Consider the following 18,013-nt stretch of genomic DNA (forward strand, 5'->3'; position numbering starts at 1 on the left):
CTTACATTGTTTAATATGTTTCATGCCAACAAAGAGTTTAATATTAAAATTCAGTTTATTTTTGTGTATTTTTAATGATTGTACAAACTTATTTTGTTACTAAGGTTAAAGTTTTTGGTGAAAAAGTGGAACAAAGTTAACAGGAAGAACGGACAGGGTGAAACCTTTTCTCACAGTATAGGAGGAAATACAAGTAAGTGTGTTAGACAAGTACATTGTTTTAATCACGATTTCTCTTTAGTGATGTGTTTCATTTAAAAACAAAAACAAAAAAATAGCCACAGAAGTGGCAAAATCTGTTTATCTGTTAACACAAATGTGTTTATTCATTTCCTGAACACAATGATTATGAGTTTAGAAGGACATTGTAAGAAATGACAATTGAAAACTTTTCAGAATTTGTAATTTACAACAATGGTGAGCTCCTCTTCTTCTCCCGTTATTGCAACTGCTCAAGCTGCAAAACCGAGTCCTGTGTTCATAAAACTCATCAGAGAATTGTGTGGTACAGTTTGAAGCTACCTGTAATGGAAATTAATGCCCTGATTTATTAATAAGGCAAGGACAAATACTGCTGCAATAGTATTAAAACAGGTACATGCGGTATTAAAATAAGTCTTAGAAGTGGTGTACTTGTTTGTGTTACCGGAGGTGAAAAAGGGGGTTTAAGTGGTTCCAGAGGTTCAGAGGAGACTTAATCTGATGGCAGATATCCCATAACTACTTCCTCTGGAGTTTAAGTGCTATCAAAGATGACAAACTGGAGTGGATGGACAGGTGGAGGTGGTCTGATGCAGTTCAGTAAGGACTGTGTTCCTTTGAGTTACTTACGGATTTGGTTGTAAGAATTCGGACAAACATCTTAATGCAGTACCCAATATTGTGGAACTGTCCCATTTTATGTAATATTCCATTACTTGTGGCTTTTTAACACTGAACAAAATTCAGATGAAATAGTGCATTTTTCATTACCTGGTACTACGTAATTTTCACTGTTCTAAGTTCCTGGAAATACTTATTTAAAAAAACAAAACAAAACACAAAAAAACAAAAACACAAACCAAAAACTTCCTACATAAAACCATTGTGGTGTGGTTCATGTGAAACTTGAATCCTGAAATGCATGCTGAACTCTCTACTTTGGTACAAAATAGCATCTTGGCATCCTCATAAAAAAATATTTTGTTTCTTTTTTATTTAAAGGACTTATCTACAGGGGTTTTTCTTTTTTAATGAAAACAAACCGACACCCCCTCCCCCCAAGCCTTCACCAAACCAACCCCCAAAAATGTCTACCTTTCTCTGCTGTCTGTAAAGTTGGAGAGTGTAAGTCAACACTAATATATAGTTAGAGCAAACAACAAGTATTAAAATTTCTTGAAAAAATATTTTGCTCATATCAGAGCCTCCCATGTGGATATAGCAACAGCTACTGAAAAAGCGAGTCTGGAGAAAGAAAATGGTGCACATTCTGCATTTGCAGGAAGCAGTTGTTCGACATTAAAATGTCAAACTTCTGTTAAATCTGGTTAAAACAAACAAAAAAAGCCAAACCAAAAAGCTGTGGAAAGTGTATTTTAGCTGCATTTAAAACCAAACACAATCGTATTGTGCTGTAATTTGTGGGGGTTTTATTGGTTATGTTTATGATAGCCTGTTTTGAATGGTTCCCAGTGCATATTTTTTAACTGTTTCATATTTAACACAGCCTCTGGTGCTAGAACAGAAATTCTGAAAGAGCAGCAGCCCCCAGCTGTTCACGTCGGCTCTCCCCCCACCCGGGACACCGGGCTGTGCCACAGAACCAGCTCTGCAAGAATTGTGAGCCACTCCCCCAGATCCTCTTACTGCTTGCACAACAGGTCAGTCTGCAGCCTCTGCCTGTGTTTGATCACCCCAATAGACAGTCTTTCATAAAAATGTAACCACTTATTGGAGGGACGTACTTGAACAAGAAGAGGAATTTGTTTTCTTAGATCTGGTAAATGTTTCTTTCTTTCAGGATGCTACAGGAGAAGAAAACTTCTCATTTGCTTTAAGCATGTCTGATGTTCTTGAACCAAGAGCATTCCTAGTGGTGTTTCCCAATTTAATTCGGGCAGGCTACAGGATTTACAATGGCTATGTCTGTTATCCTTTGAGGGGTAATTCTTGTTGCCTTTTTTGTCCAAGTTGGAGATTAATTTCTGAGCATCCTGCAGAAGCGGCTCCCCTACCATATGACAGCACTGCATTAGTATTAGCTGCCTTCAGACTCTGCATGCACACGGAATGGCAGGTGGAGAGCTCACAGGGTGTGTGGTGGTGCAGTTTTTCATGAATTGCGGCCGGTTCTGCACGCAAATACAACGCCAGCTACTTGTCACTGGGTTGGATATCACAGGTGACATTCTGCACAGTGCTGCTAAGACAATGCCTGAGCCGCAAGCTCTGCGCTTGAGTTGGAGGAGGGTGGCCCTCAGTCGTTACTGGCCTTCCCGCTCCCAGGACTCTCCCTGGGACCCGGAGTAAGCTTGGGCACTGCGTAGCCCGTTACTGGGTGTAGCATCTCTTCTCCCAAGCCACTCCTTGTATGTGGCTTCCTCCTTAAAGTCAGGATTTGCAGGAGTTGATGTGGAAGGTAGCTGTTCTCAGTCCCACCAGCTTGGGACGTTTTTTTGTTTCTTAACCTCCTTGCTACATTTAGAAGCTTCAACCAGCAGGCAAGAATTTTCTTCATAAAGAAAAAAAGAGTAGCAAGGAAGTAGCTGTGGTGATCTTGAGGTACACAAAGACAGCAGATGCTCCAAACTATTTTAGGTTTTTTAACATTGCTGATTGATTTGGGGGACAGGAAGGACACGTAGTGTTCTGGTTTGCATAGAACTTAGCAAAACATTTTGGAGAGTTAGAGACCCGCAAGCATTTCTCAAAAGACTTAATTCTACTCCACCCTGTTCCTCTGTCATGGCATGTATCTGGGTCTGACAGCCAGAAAGAGCAGGTGGCAGCTTACCTATCAAGAAAAGTCATCTGTTTTGTATGGAACAAGGATATGAATAATAGTACGCCCTGACTGATCACTCAGTGTGACTGGGTTAGTGGTAGCTCAAGTCAAACGTGGATCTGAGTGAGGTTAAACGATGCCTGTTGCTGCTTTTCTTTCCTGGCAAAGCTATGCAGAAGGAAGGGGCGGATAGGAACTACCTTCCTCTAATGAAAAGGTGCAGGGGAAAGGAATAAATCCTAACTCTAAATAGGAGTGTGTTTGCACAGTGTCCCCTCCAATTTGTATTTCTGCTAATATTTGAAATTTGTTGTTAATGTTCAGAAAGGAAACACAGTGTGTGTAGCATCTAAAGGGTCCCCTTTTCCTACCTTGTCCTTCGAGATAGCATTTTACCTGCTGAACCAGAGAGTACGCACCTGGATGCAGCATGCTCCTCTTAAGTCCTTTTCCACAGAACTGGGTCTTTTCTCACTTGACCATTTGGACTTGCCTCTGGCTGCAGCTTTCCTACCTGAGGGACTGTGTGTTACGTATCAGTAGAGAGAGATTCATAGATACTCTAGTTTTTATCAAAATGTCCATTCTTTTGACTCCCCTGTATACAAAGCTGCCCGGTCTATATTGTTTTATATGTAACTTTTTCGGTGGTGATGGGTTTTACTGTTGTTCTAGTTTGCTTTGCGCTGAATTACTGCCTATATGAATGTAACTTTATTATATTCATTTGAGAGTATAGCATGAGAAGAAAATAATTTGTTTTCCTTTTTAAGATTGCATCCATCCACAAGTGCAGCTTCAGAAAAGTCACTTGTGCCTACTCAGGATCCTGAGCAATCGCTAACAGAATACATCCATCACTTAGAAGTTATTCAGCAAAGACTAGGGGGTGCACAACCAGGTAAGAACCACCTCATTAGCCCTCACAGCTTCTAGCAGTCTGGGCTGCTTTTTACAAGGTTCTTCCTATGTATTGCCTGTAACACTTAAAGCATGTAAAGAGCATCATTTTAATGAATAGTTATAATTGGGGCGGGGGGGATTAAGTAAGTTTCTGAAATGAAACTTTTTTGTGATTCATATCTAAAACTAGTTCAAGTGTGGCATTTCTCAAACTAAGGTCTTAGTGAAATTCTTCAGAGATAAGACTGAGCAATTTCATGTGATTTTGCCCCACCCGCCCTTCCTGTTATCAAGTCTAAATAAGCAAGTGTTGTAGTTTAAATGAAGTTGTGTATAGAGTTAATTTGCTTGAAAGTCAGAGAACCATTAAAATAACTGAACAGGGCTTTTCCTGCAGCACAAACCATAATACTTCCCTTATTCTTTGCTTTCTTATATTCCATTGCAGATTTAAAAAAAAAAAATTGGAGGCTGGTAAAAACAGCCATCTAGTTCTCAGATTGATTGAAGAGCACACAAAGAATTGTAGTGGCACTTATCTTTGCTATTTAAAACACTTCTACCTAATTTCTAGACTGAATTTACTTTAATCTTCTAGTTAGTCGCTTGTGTTATATCTATCACAGAAATTCCTTGTCCCAAGGAAGAACTTATAAATTGTCATCATGTCATCCTCAAATAATCTCCTGTCAAGATATGATTAGATGTGTTTTTCCAATGTTTTGTTATTTTGAGACTCATGTCTCAGCCTTCTCCGGTGTATTAGTATCTCTGGATTGTGAAAACAGAGCTGGACCCTCCAGCTGCACTGTCATTTGTGCCAGACCAAATACAAAGATAACTTGTTCCTTGTTTATACATGTAACCATTGTGTTGCAGGGGCAGCCTCCTTCTGCCTGCCTTCCCCACTGCAGGGCAGCAACATAAATTAAACTGCAATGTAATATTTACAATATCCACGCACACACACACAGGGCCTACGCAGACAGCCTGTGCCATGGCTATGCCAGGGGAAGTCCTGCTCCAGCACACCGATCCCAGCAGGTGACTGGGGGAGGGCACCTGTGGTAGCTCACATCACTGATAAGGATGGGATCATCATCACCACGGTCCACATTGGGGTGTAACAAAGAGCTTTGTCCCAGGCCCAGGGAGAAGCACAAAGCTCCAGCGCTGCCTCCTCTTCAGAGGTTCTTGAGGAGCCAGCTGACAGCTATTCTTCCAGGGCCTTTGGAGCATCTTGCCCAAAGCTTGCTTCATCCATCCAGGTTTATGTTGCTAGTTTCCTGGTCTGAGCTAATACGGGCCACCAGGTCAGATAATGCCATGGACGTTTTCATCAAACCTTTATCCCTTTCATCTGCTATGGCTGGTTCCCTCCTCGTGTGACTTCTGGCTGCTCATCCACACAACCAGTTTATTTTGTCATGCTACTTTTGGGTGACTATGGTGCTTGATGTCTAAGCAAGCACTGACTACTTCCTTCCACCCACCTCCACCCTTGGCTCTCCACAATTTCAGCCAAAAGCTGGGAAGATGACTGGGTAGATATTTGGCTGTGGCGCTGTGGGGGGGCCATGTGCATTCCTTCATACATTGCACATACACATCTTACATATTTCTTTCACTAAGCATAACCATTGTCAACTGCTGTTTCCCAGGCAGACTTGTCTACTGTAACTCTCTTTCAGCCTTTGCCCAAAGATGTGTGCCTTTATATTGGTTGTGCCGAGATGAGAAAAATATTTTACCATATCGGGAAAATCTCTGCCAGTCACCAGTACTCTTACTGCTGGCCACTCCTCTGGTCTGTATCGTCAGCAGATCATCTCTGTGGTGATTTTTAGGGGAGAAAGGGTGGGGATTGGATCACTGATCACAGTATTGAATAGTGACTCTTGGCCCTGCAGTCATTGCAGATGCTCATTCAAATTGCATCAACCATGCTGGCTCCTCAGCAGTATCAGATTTGAACATTTAATCTACACTGTAGAGGTGCTGCATTGCTCTCATTCAGTTTGCCCACAATTTATAAAAGGCATTATTAATTGTGACTGCTGACTTTTTACAGCTTTTGGAAGAATAATGATTCTTAAGTTAACTTCTGAGGCAAATCTTTTATGATTACATGTTGTATTCATAACACATTTTTAGTGTTAACATTGAAAAATTAAACTTGAAAATTATGTGTTTCTCCAGAAAGAGAAGAATCTTGGCTTTGTCAACATTCACAGGAGCCTGGTATAGCTGGACAACAGCTCTGGGGAAAGTCTAAAACATTGCCTGTTTTTTCTGGTGCTCTGAGCTCATCTAATTTAAAAAAAATGCTAGCTTTGCTTACAAATCCTAGTCTTGCTTATATCACTAAAGTCAACAACTACAGTGACACTTCCATATGGGAACTTTGACATTGTTCTCAGCAGGGTTTTACCTAGAAACCTTAATACCATGACTCTGTGTTTTTTTGTTTTGGTTGGTTGGTTGGTTTCTTTTTTTCACCCAAATACTGCAATTGTTTATGGCAGGTATAGATAGATAAACAAATTTTAGAATTGAAACCTGACAGCATTTATAGAAGTAAGATATTTTGCTTTATGCTAAGTGTGGAATAAGTATTCCACAACTGGGACACTGTTAATAGCAATTTTGTGGAAAGTGCGTGCCATTTTTCTAATTTTCACGTTACCAGAATGATGACGTCAGGAATTACAGAATGATGTTGCAGCCTTTAGAACAGTGCTGTGAGCAAAATGATTTCCCAGTTTCTAATGAACTTTAAAACATCTACTCAGCAACAAGACCTTGTCCAGCACCAGAATGTATATCGAGTCGTTGCAAGAGTGGTGGGGTTGAACTGAGCAGCCCTGTTGCTGTGTGTAAAGCAGGCCTGCAATGGAGCACTGGCCTTAGTGTGTGAAGGGTTGCTTTGGCAGACGTGTGAGCTTTCAAATCTTGTTTTGTATTTTTCCTAGGTGGCTCATGAAAATGGTAAACGCTTTCAGTGTAGCTCATGTGAAGCACACTGAGGAAATTACGTGCTGCTAACTGCACCCTGTTGCTTCACAACACAAGCAGTTTTCTAATATTCATTTGTTTTATTTAAATTTAGGACAAGTTCCAGGCCCAGCTCGCCAGAGAAACATGAAAAAGTGATGAGAATGCTTCTGAAATCTGTACTGCGACCCCACCCAGTCACTGCTTCCTTCTGAGTTGGTCCATACTGAATGGAGGCACCTGCAATCTCTTGCGCGACTGAATAAAGGGCAGTGCTTTTGCATCAGATTTTTATATGACACTTTTTATGATATTTTAGTACTTTAAGAGGAAATTACTTTTCACTAAGAACAATGTTTTACATTCTCATGTGAAATTACTACTAAGTTAACAGCTGAAGTGTGCCTGCATCACTGCATTGTAAGTTGCAAAGTCTCTTTGGTGTTTATTTTTCTATAGTGTATAGCTGGATTCCTTGTAAAAAAAGTTATCAAAATGGCATTTTATTAGTGAATTCTTGCATTGTCATCATTATTTGTTTCCACCTTACCTATTTACTTTTTTTGCTGTTCCAATTGTTTGTGTTTTAATATTTCTGTAGGCTCATTCTGACTAACAGAACAGCTAAAACACTCTCCCAAATATCAAAGATATGTGTAGCCTTCTGTGAATTTTGGGTTTGCTCTTCTAGTTTTACAATAAATAAGTCCTCCCTCCCTCAGTCTTTCTCATCACATTCCAATTCAGTGTCAAGCCACCACTCCTTGAGCTCTTCTGTGACGGAGCTATGCATGCATGATGTATTTGGTCTGACTGAATTCATGCAATATAATTAATCTGTGCCTACTCAGGAAGTCAAATGCATGTTAGATTTTCCTCCAGTGTGACCATTGCCTATCAGACTGATCTTTCCAGCCATGACCTTGACTCAGTATCAGAGCAGTCCTTCCAGTTTCCTCTCGTGTTCCCTCTGGCGCAGTAGTGCATACAGCAGTATCTGGTTCTTCCCCCTCCCACCACCACCGCAACTGAGCAGAGCTTTGGGGGGAAATTGCCTCAGTGTTCAACGTATGGTATTTCCACGCAGTACAGGATGTCTGCCCTTACTGTGCTGCAGGTGTGTCCTGTTTGGTGTGTGTCCTGCACCCTGCTCCAAGTGACAGCTTGGGCAGGTATCTTCTCTCACTGCCCTGTCACAACCAGCTACTAGTGTGCTGGGTTGTATTTGCTGATGATTTCAATAAAGGTAATGGGTGCTAGTCCACATACGAGCAAACCCATGCTGGAACTAGTGAGGTAGAAGGGCACTGATCCAGAAGGCTCTGTTACAAGTAGTTTGGAAATGGCTGAAGTCAGCTGGCTGCACCCTTGCCTCTCCCTCAACTTACCAGAGACTCCAAGAGAGTAGTCTGAAAAGGAGCTGCTTCTGACACTTGGCAAACTGGAGCATCTGTGTTACAGAAATGCTTACGTGTTTAGGAACTTGAAAAAAACGAATTGTTTCTGAAGTAGATTTGGATTAGACTGGTGTTTATAAATGGGAAAATAAACAAGTCAATGCAGGAAAGCAGAAATTCAGTTCATTCTAAAGTGCAAATAGATGGGATAGAAGAGAAATAAGTAAAGCTTACAAGCACTGAATTAGAAGCTCCTGATTGCAAATCCTAGCTCTGCCCAGTACCTTGTGCTGTAGGTACCTTTCTGGGAGGTGTGTATTAAGTTGCTGGTCAGAGAAAAGAAAAGAGGCAGCATTCTGGTGGTATACCCATTTCCAGTCATAAAGTATCACAGTGCAAAAATATTCCAAATATGATGCTAAATAAGACTTCTTTCTGTGATATTTACTTGTGGTATTTGTTGTCATGATATTTCACAGAAGCCAAGTGCTTCTTGGGATAACCCTAGATTCATTCTTTCTTTTTCTCTAGAAAAAGTATAGGCTGAATCATAACATCAGAAGAGCATACATGGTGTTTTAACTTTTGGGTATTGCAAAAATCTCTTCTGGAGGCAGATTATTCTACTACAGCCTATTAAAAGATTTTTCTCTACAGGATATTTGACAATTGGATATTGGCTTTTGTCCGAGATTGTGCGGAGGAAATGCTGTGGAGCTTTAGTACCAACCCTCGGTGAAGAGTCTCTGCTGGAGTTACTGGACTGCCCCTCGTACTGGTAGTCCTCAACAGGTGCTTCTGTCTCTGGGTTGATTGGAGCCTAGCTCATGCAGCGCTGTACCTGACAAGTCTGTGTATTTTTATCGTTCAGTGGTCGTAGCATCCAGGGTATTCCTGAGTCACTGGCAGGCTGGGAGCATGGCCAGCAGGCAGGATGCTGCATGATTCAGGCTTGGGAGACCGCACAGCCGCCCTGAGGCAGTCCTGTAACTTTGGTGGTGGGTGCTCCTGCTGCCTCTGCTCTCTGCCTGGCTGCCCTTTGGGGAACCCTTTGCTGGGTTCCTTGGCTACTTGCCAGACTACCTGTTCCAGAGGCAAATGTGTCTGTGGGAGCTGGGAGCCGTGTGGTGCTTTGCAGGTGACCTTTGGGCCAGCCCCTGAAGAACTCATGCTGGATACATCACAGATGGCATCCTGGCTCTTCTGCACGCAACTGGTACCTTGCTGCCTTCTGGATGTTGGCAAGACCTTTCCCAATGCCTGCTCTTACCCTTAGCAAGCTAGCACTGTGCCACCGTGCTAATTCTTTAAACTTTTGAGAACGTTTATTTGGCCAGCTGAAAGTTATATTAAAAAAGAAAGTGGCAATGCAGCTAGCTAGCTTTGGAAGTTAGCTTCGGGCTTCTCATTGGTATTGTTTTAACGGGTAAGAAATATCCTTTTACTTGAGCAAAAAGGTGCTAGGTGACCTGCATGGAAGAGGACATGAAGGGTACCATGTATGGGAGGATCCCAGCTGTGCTGCTGCAAGGGGTGACTCAAGAGTCTGGTTCCACAGTCCCTGGTAACTGTCGTACACAGGGGTCAGGCCAGTGCGCACATGTGACCCGTCTGTGCGATGTTACCTTGGCGCGGGTACAGAGTATGTTATTCTATGATGGCTATAGGAGAACCTATTACCTGATTGAGCATAAATTTAAGAGGGCCATGAGCAATTAGTACCCAATTTAGTATAAAAGCTAGCCAAAAGTAACTTCACTCGTCCAGAGTTCCAAACCAATTTGAACTGAGTAAGTTTATGCTGGATCAGTAACTGTATCCTGTTTCTTTCAAAAATCTGATTCTAGGAGTCTTAACGTTAGATGTAGCATTCTGTCAAACTGCACACTCTGAATGGTGTTGGTGTCCTTTTTGTTTAGCATAGCATGAGTTTATTCTGTTATAAATAACATGTGTTTCTAGATGAGAATTCAAAACTGGCACTAAATCAAATCTGTAATTTCACACTCACACCTGAACTGCACTTTTCATTTTGACTTTGTAAGCAGGAGCGCCTGGACTTGTAATGAGCCAGTAAGTAGTGACATTGCAAATCTAAATTAATGACTAGTTTTAAAATCTGGCACTTTTAGGTAGACAATAAAAAACATCTTTTAAAAGACAAAAAGTAAATTTTATGTGTGTGTAGTAAGTTAGTTTCCCAGCATGCCCTGGTGTTTGTAGGCTGGCACATCATAAGGATCAGTTCTGTTGCAAGTGAACTTGGCTTTGCACTTGCACATTTCTAAATCAATCTACAGTGTAAGTAATTTAACATCCCAAAGTTTTACTGCTCTTCAGTCAGTCACTGACAGCGTGAAAAAGATTCAAATAGTGCCTTAGTGTGTACACAAAAGCCCTAGGAACAAACACTATTTTCCCTTAGCACTTTGCACCAGATGCAAGCATAGTGGAATAGTGGATAATTTAAGTGTTCCTATGCATAGTCTATTTCATCCTTCTCAGAAATGAGGACTATGAATGAGGTAAGGCTGGCTGTTAGCAATTCACCTCAAGGCAACAGGAGCTATCAGTAACTTGATGCATTGGCTGCTGAGGCTTCCCCAGCCATGCTCCCCCCACCACCCGTGGAAGCCAAGCACTCGGCACCCACTGAACGGCAGGGCTTTTCCCCAGCCTCTGCCCAAGCCTCTGCAGGGATTGCGTTCTGCTGTGCATTGAGGTAGAACCTTTCCATGACAGTCAGTGCTGTATAATTCCCCTACCTTGCCTCTTCCCTTCATAGAGGCCTCTTGCCCCACAGGTACCGAAGTCACCCCTCTGAGATGGTCTCCTTGGGCGTTCTCTGTTTCCAGAAACACAGGCAGGATGTGGGGGGTAGGAGGCAGATGCTCAAGCCCCCTATCCAGAAAAGAAATCTGGAGAAGAAATCAAGCCTGTCAGTCTTTCAGGATCTGTGAGCTATAGTTAACATGTTGCCTGCTTTTCCGAAGGACTGTGGAAGCACTGTGGCAGAAATGTTTCTGCCCAGTGTAGGGTGGTAAAATTTTTAATAGCGTGGCTTTCCAAGGACTGGTGTGGTGTCTCTGTGCCCTGTGAAGGGCAGTCAAACAGGACATGCTCTCTTGTGATGTGTTGACCTCAGCAGTATGAGCAGAGAAGTCAGAGGCTGAAGCAGTTCAGGACTGGGTAGGAAAAGAAGAAGAGAGAGGGCAGGAGCAGAAGGAAAGGGAAGGAGAAGCAAGGACCAGATGTTGGTAACAGAGCAGACAGTGGCTGATCCTCTATGTCATTTTTTGGTAATCTTCCCTGAATGGAGCATGAGTAGAGATTCTCCCACTGCTGCAGTGACCTGGAATATCTGCCAATGCAAATGTCTGCCTGTCTCACACTGAGCTATGCTACAGTGTGCCATCGATCCACTTTTCACAGAATACAAACATGGTGCTGGCGGCAAACACGAATACCATCCCGTCTCTTGCTGCTTGGAGACCTGCAGCCCTGAACTGTCCCCTTGTTTGAAGGTTGTACTGTACTGTGGATGCTGGGATGCTGTGGGATGTGACCCCATGCTAACCCATGTGAAACCCCTGTGATTGTTTTATACCTGTCATGTATGGGAGCAAGAACAGTGTTCACGTAATGCCTTCCTCAGCAGCCAGGTGTCCTGTTTCCAGATTAAACAAACTCAGCCTCTGTCATTCTCCTGCCAGCTCAGGAGCAGGGTCCATAGGGATACGAGGTGCAGTGCTGTAGCCATGCTCTTCTGCAGCACTGCACTCAGGAGGGGAAGATGCAGAGAAAACGCTTACTTTGGAGGCGTGGGAGGGCTGCATTGCCCCTGCCCCACGTGTGATACCAACACAAGCCTGGTCACTCTAACAGGGAGAGCTGTTTCTGACAGAAGTAGTTGTTAGGGAAAAAACTTCTCCACAGATTTTTTCTCTACTTCCTGGCTCCAGGCAAGTTATTGTTACTGGCAGAACAGTCCCTGGGGTCAGGAGCACTGGCAAGGTCCAGCATTTGCCTTTGCATGAGTTTGGGGGGGGGGCTGCAGGAATGCCAGAGGAAGATCACGCCTCGGTATCCCGCCACCCGTTCCCCCTGGAACCTGTGGTTAAACTGGGGGAAGCCATTGCATCGATGCAGGCTCCAAAACAAACGTTTCCTGCGGGTCTCTGTAGTGCCCTTCAAAAGCGGTTGAAAAGACAGCCTTTTTTTCCTTAACTTCACGCAGGCCCAAGCACCGCTTTACATCCAGGCTCTCGCGTTTCCAGGTGCTCACGCTGTAATTCTACTCCACGAAAACCTCCGTGCCCCCTCCCGGGAAACGCCGTGAGCAGGGTGGGCCTCGCGGCTCTGCCGTTTTTACCGTTTTCTGTGGGGAGGGAAGTGCAGTTTCGGTATTTTCAGAAGGGGACGCAGCACCAGCGCGCAGGGGAGGGCAAGGACAGCAGCTCGACGAGGGAGAGGGCGGGTCGTGCCGAGCTCCCTCCGAAGCGGCGGGACCACGCGGGGGGGGGGGGGGGAGCTCCCTGCCCTCACCACCGGGGGGCGCACGCTCCCAGGGCAGCTCTCGGCGAGGGCCTGGCGCTAACATCGGAGGCAGGCCCGGCCCCACCGGGCTCCGTCTGCCCCCGGCGCTCCGCTCCGCTCCGCTCCGCTCCCCTCAGCGGCGCCGCCTCACGCCGACGGAGCCGCCGGCGGCCGCTTCCCGCCGCCAGGGGGCCCGCGCGCGCCCCTCCTCACCCCGCGGCTCGCGCGAGGCGGCCTGGGAGCGCCCCGCCCCGCCCCTCCCCGCTGGCCGCCCCGCCCCGCCCCTCGCGCGGGGCACGCGTCCCTGGCTGCAGCAGCGGCTGCGCGGGGCGGCAGGGCCGGCGCGGCGCCTCCTCCTCCTCCTCCTTCTCCGTCCCGTCCCGTCCCGTCCCCTCCTGCCCGCCCCCCCCCCGCCCGGCCCCACCTGCGGCAGCGCTGGGCGGCGGCTCTGGCGGAGCCCGCTCGCTCCTCGCCCGCACCATGGCGGCGGAGCGCGGGGGCTGCTCCCTGGAGGCGGTGCCGCTGCCGCCCGAGGTGCGAGAGAGCCTGGCGGAGCTGGAGCTGGAGCTGTCGGAGGGTGAGGGCGACCGGGGGTCTGCGGCCGGGGGCGGGGGGGCTCGGCCCGGCCCGGCCCGGCCGGCGCCGCGGCAGGAGGCCCGCGGGTCGCTTCCGCTGTCCGCCCGGGGCGGGGCGGGGGCCTGGTCCCGCTGAGGGGCCTGGGGGGTGGCGGGAGCCTCGTCCCCCGGCGGGGCCCGCGGGCCCGGGGCTCCTCTCCCGCCGCCGGGCCTCGGAGGGGAGCCGGGATGGAGCGGGGGGGCGGTGAGGGCCTGCGCCCTTCTCCCCGGGACCCCCGTGGTGGGCAGGGCTGCGGGCTCAGGCGGCGGCGGGTGAAGCGCCCTGGGGGAGGTGGCTCTGGCCGCCCAGCGTCCACTGCCACCGGCGCCTGGGTGGAAGCGGTGGTAGAGGCCCTTTCAGAGGCGTTTGGAAATGGCCATGCGGTGGTTTTCCGTTCAATCCGAGCTGGCACCAGCATGGTCAGTTAGTATGCAGCTGGATGCTCTGAAAACACCAGTATTTTATTTTTAATATCTATTTCTCGCTATAGCTGAAATCTTAAGCCTCTCGCTTCGGATCGCTCTACGATTCCCAATGTTTTTATTCCTTACTCTAAGCCAAGTTTCAAGGCAGGAATAAAGTGACATTCCTTCCACTCCTCTGGTTAACGGGCCCTTGGCCAGAGGTGGCAAAGATGCAGTGCCAGGCTGAGATTCACTTTGACAATATACTTAAGCCCATCTATTGGTTGGCTACCCCCAAAAGGTACGGTTCCTTTCCTGCCACCTCCAGGCTTGTGTTTGGTGGTAACAGTCCTGTGACCCCTGTGGGAATGACACTTGTTTTCTTGGTAGGATTGGGGTGGGGTTTTTTGCATATTGGTTCCCTGGTGTGGTCCGCCCTGCAGACAGGCAGGTGTAGACCCTTGGTGCGGGAGAGCGCGCAAGGGGTGGAGGAAACCAAGGAGCGGTTAGTCATTGCACTTTCCCTAGCTACGTTGTCAAGCTGCACTTTGGAATAGAAGGGCTAAAAAGCTGTTAGTGCCGTGGTCCTGGGGTAGAAGCATTCAGTCTGCTCCTCAGATGTTGCAGTTTTCAGATCAGTATGTTCAGGTGGGCAAAAGTGGCTTTATTTCACTTTAATATGTTGGCTGACGTGTTGTGGTTTAGGAAATGATTCACAGATCGGCTGTCCTCACCTCCAGTGTGGAACCTTTGGTGCAGAGGTAGGGGAAAAGTATCGGATTAGTAACTTTGTAGTCCAAGTTTAACCTGTCGCTGCATGTCTGCCAGAGCAGTAGGAAGCACGTACTGTTGCTTGTGCAAGAGGAGTTCCTGTGACTTGTGAGCTGCAGTAGTGTGCAGCTGGCACCCGTGTGCTCTCGCACTGTGGCCACACTTGGTACAGCAGCTCTTACGTGTGTGCCTGCCGGCGCTTGCCGATCGGCCAGGATATCCTGGGGTTGGCTCCTCTTTTGTGTAGGTCCTGACCGTGTGTTTGTTTAACCACTGGAATCATTTTTATATGTGGGTCTGTTAAATCTGTGAAATGCCTAAAGTGAATGCAAACTGTCTTAGTCCAGTGTATCCGATGCTGAAATTTGTATTGCTCTACAGCTGTTGGATTAAGTAAGTGATTGGATAAAGCAATAGTTAGCTCAAACTTCTTGACCACTCTTAAGACTTAGTTTATGATCTTAGATGCAATTCCTTTTCTGCCTTGCCTGAATGACTTGAAAGTGTTTGCAGGCAGTTCTTCAACATCTGGTAATACGTTATGTGCTCGTGTTCTGCCATCACTTGGTGTTTGTGTGTGCTGCTTTTAATGGGCCGCTCTGTCATTAATATTCAGAACTTGCTTACTTGGAGAGGAAGGAATAGTGATCTGGGATTAGACACTTGCATTTTAATCTATGTAAAATGGAAATAAATTGATACCTGTAGAGATTGTTGGTTGCTTCCCTCTTTTTATTTGAGCAGAATCCAGCCCATAGCAGAAGGCCTCTGCTGACAATGGCTTCCTCAAGTTTTCAGCAGCCTTTTTACTGGATGTACAGTGCTCTTCTGCACTTTGTGTACGGATGTTGTAGCTGACCTCTGCCTTAACAAAGGCGTGTGTGTGTGTGAAAACAGGTGGACTGCAGGGAGATTCAATGGGAGATTTCTTATGCTGAATATGCTGTAAATTAGAGAAGGTCATACTTGGGAGGATGTTGCCATAATCTGAGAGGAAGTGTGAAGGGAGGAAAAGAAAAGAAACTTGAGAGCAAGTTCCTTTCTACTTTGTATATCTACTTTGTTAATTGAAATGTTATGTTTGCTATGCTGGGGCAGGGATAACCTATGTTCCCTTTGATTACATTATTTTCACCTATAAATTAATCAGGGAGATGATTAAAAACTTTGTTCTGTCCCAGGTTGTCACAGTGAAAGTTGGAAAAAGCGTTTGCATTTAGATGCAGAGAAAAATAAACACTGTCAGAGTACATTACTACTTTCTAAAGACAACTCAAAATCCCAAATAAAAGTGTTCAACTTAGAAGAGCTTTGGATGGGGAGGGAACTCCAGCTCTTGCTACAATTCTGGTGCGCTGTTATGGATCCTTCCACTTTTACAAAATCCTAATCTCTTGATTGACAATTGTTTGTATTCTTCATGTACTAGAAAAATAATAGTTGGGGGTAAAAAAGAAACCCTAGAACAATGCTGCTGTGTTGCTTTGTTATATCAACACTGTGATTTCTTACTTGCTGAAGAAAATTAGTGAATCTTTTAGTGAAAACTGAGAGATCTGCCACGACCTTTTTGGGAGGTAAGGACAATTTTGAGACTATGATTGGCAGCTAAGCTGAATTGTAGCTCATTGATCTGTAGACTTAAGCTTTCTTACCTTAAGACTGTAAGATGCTGCAGCCTTCTAATGTAATGGAAAGATGCAGAGTTCCCTAATCAGCCTGGCAAGATCTTCTGTAAAAGCATGAAGGTGATGCTGTGAAAGTCCAGTACTTTATTTTTTTATTAGTTACTGTAAAATGTTTTGGGTTTTTTTTTCCTTCTGTCTTCTGAAAGAGAACTAAAGTTAGAAACCCCCTTTTTTAAAAAAATCAATCTGCAGTAGAGAGTTTGTAGGAAAAACATCAATGTGCTTTTTTTAAAGCCCGTACCTGTTTTTTATGATAACATATCATATATTTGTGTGTATTTTTATGTATCTAAATATACTTGTACACTGCTTTTCATTAAGGCATGATAATTTTGAAGAGCAAGTCTTATTTAGACACAAATGTTACTTGTATAATTTGTGCATTCATGAAGACCACATTTTATTTGAAAGCTGTGCCTTGAAACAACTTTTGACTGTTCTCTTGTGCAAAAGGCTCCTCATTTTTATCCTTTTCAGAGCCTTCCCAGTTTTTCTGCTACAGTTTATTCCATGGCACGTAGCTAAAATTTGCTGGTATATGCAATGAGATGCATGTTTTGGGTAAGAGAGAAAAGCTTGAGAGGTCATGAAACCCTTCCTCTGGCAGAAATAAACCTTGACGTTTAAAGACCTGTTTCTGAAGAGTGCTAGGCACTGCACTTCCACCATTTGAGCAGCTTCACTTTTACTCTCTTAAGCCTAGGGGATGTGGAATTGGGTCATTTTTTGCTTCTTCCAGGTGACCTATGCCAGAAGATGCCTTGCTTGTTCCTTCCTGATCCAAGAACAATATACATAGGAGTCGAAGTAGTCAAAGATAAAACCGTATTATGTGTCTGTGTAGCACTGATGACCATTCCACTGGTGTTTGCTTGTGTGGCTTGGTCTTCTAGAGTTGTTCATGGTGGTAGTCCCCTCAGCTAGCAGTTCAGGGTCTTAGAAGAACATAGGACTACGCTTGTTTCTTTTCTTGGAAATTTTTTGTACTTCTTGCTATGTGGTTCTGGTGAGACTGGACCATTTGGATGCATAACATATGATTTGCATTTAGTAAATGTTACATAAAAGCTGAGGAAAGAAAAAAGTGGGTCTACAGACTTTCAGGTGGCTGTTTGACCAGCATGTGAATGTTACAATGCTTTTCTTTTTTGGTCTGAATTTCTGATTGGCTTTAAATATTAAATATATGGATTTGGTTTTTCTGCTGTTTCCTGGGAATTTGTAGGTCAGTCTTATTTCAGAACTGAGCTGGAACCCTTATCAGAGATTACCTACTGTAAAAAGGCCGAAGATACTTTTTTCTAGTTCAAATCTGTTCCATTACCCCACTGATTGCCAGATGGGAAATGCTGCTCTTGATAGCTTCTATCAAACAGGCTACAGAATTAGTCCTGAGATAGAAATGTATTGCTATGTAGTTTGCCGGCTCAATTATCACTTGATTTCACTGTTTATTTGTTGTGTTGTCCATCTCTTAAACGCATCGCTCCAAGGTTTCTTCTGAGACTGGTTAAGTTTTAGTGGAAAGTGTGACGGTTTAGATGGAGAGTTCGGTGTGCAGGTTGCTCTGCTTCCCAATGAGATGTTTGCATCTGCCTGGACGGAAAGCTTGCTCTCACATAATTTTGATCCCAATTATTTATTTCCCATTTAAGAAGAATTGGTGTGTGTGACAAGGAAGCTTTGTCTGGGGTTATGGTTTGGGGGGCGGGGTTGGCA

General features: G+C 45.0%; 2 protein-coding genes and 1 long non-coding RNA gene across 17 annotated transcripts in view; 2 read left to right on the forward strand and 1 right to left on the reverse strand.

The window, feature by feature from the left end:
- Positions 1-7,604, forward strand: part of PCNT (pericentrin) — a 108,434-nt gene extending 100,830 nt beyond the window's left edge. For all 11 annotated transcript variants that reach the window (XM_069782258.1, XM_069782264.1, XM_069782265.1 and 8 more), the window contains 4 exons: positions 105-193; positions 1,709-1,862; positions 3,760-3,887; positions 6,999-7,604. In XM_069782258.1, the coding sequence (XP_069638359.1) occupies positions 105-193; positions 1,709-1,862; positions 3,760-3,887; positions 6,999-7,042 (415 nt within the window). In that variant the 3' untranslated portion in view covers positions 7,043-7,604. The remainder of the gene's footprint in view (positions 1-104; positions 194-1,708; positions 1,863-3,759; positions 3,888-6,998) is intronic.
- Positions 7,605-9,153: 1,549 nt separating this feature from the next.
- Positions 9,154-13,424, reverse strand: LOC138685175 (uncharacterized). The gene is made up of 2 exons (XR_011324458.1): positions 13,241-13,424; positions 9,154-12,658 (listed from the first exon to the last, which is right to left on the reverse strand). It is a non-coding gene; the product is annotated as an uncharacterized lncRNA (long non-coding RNA).
- DIP2A (disco interacting protein 2 homolog A) overlaps positions 13,198-18,013 on the forward strand; it is a 130,409-nt gene continuing 125,593 nt past the window's right edge. For 3 of the 5 annotated variants that reach the window (XM_069782268.1, XM_069782269.1, XM_069782270.1), the window contains exon 1: positions 13,199-13,393. In XM_069782268.1, the coding sequence (XP_069638369.1) occupies positions 13,297-13,393 (97 nt within the window). In that variant the 5' untranslated portion in view covers positions 13,199-13,296. Of the gene's footprint in view, positions 13,394-18,013 lie in introns of all 5 variants that reach the window. The other 2 variants (XR_011324457.1, XM_069782267.1) reach the window with 1 other exon arrangement.

This window comes from Haliaeetus albicilla, chromosome 4 (assembly GCF_947461875.1).
Source record: "Haliaeetus albicilla chromosome 4, bHalAlb1.1, whole genome shotgun sequence".
Lineage (NCBI taxonomy): Eukaryota > Metazoa > Chordata > Aves > Accipitriformes > Accipitridae > Haliaeetus > Haliaeetus albicilla.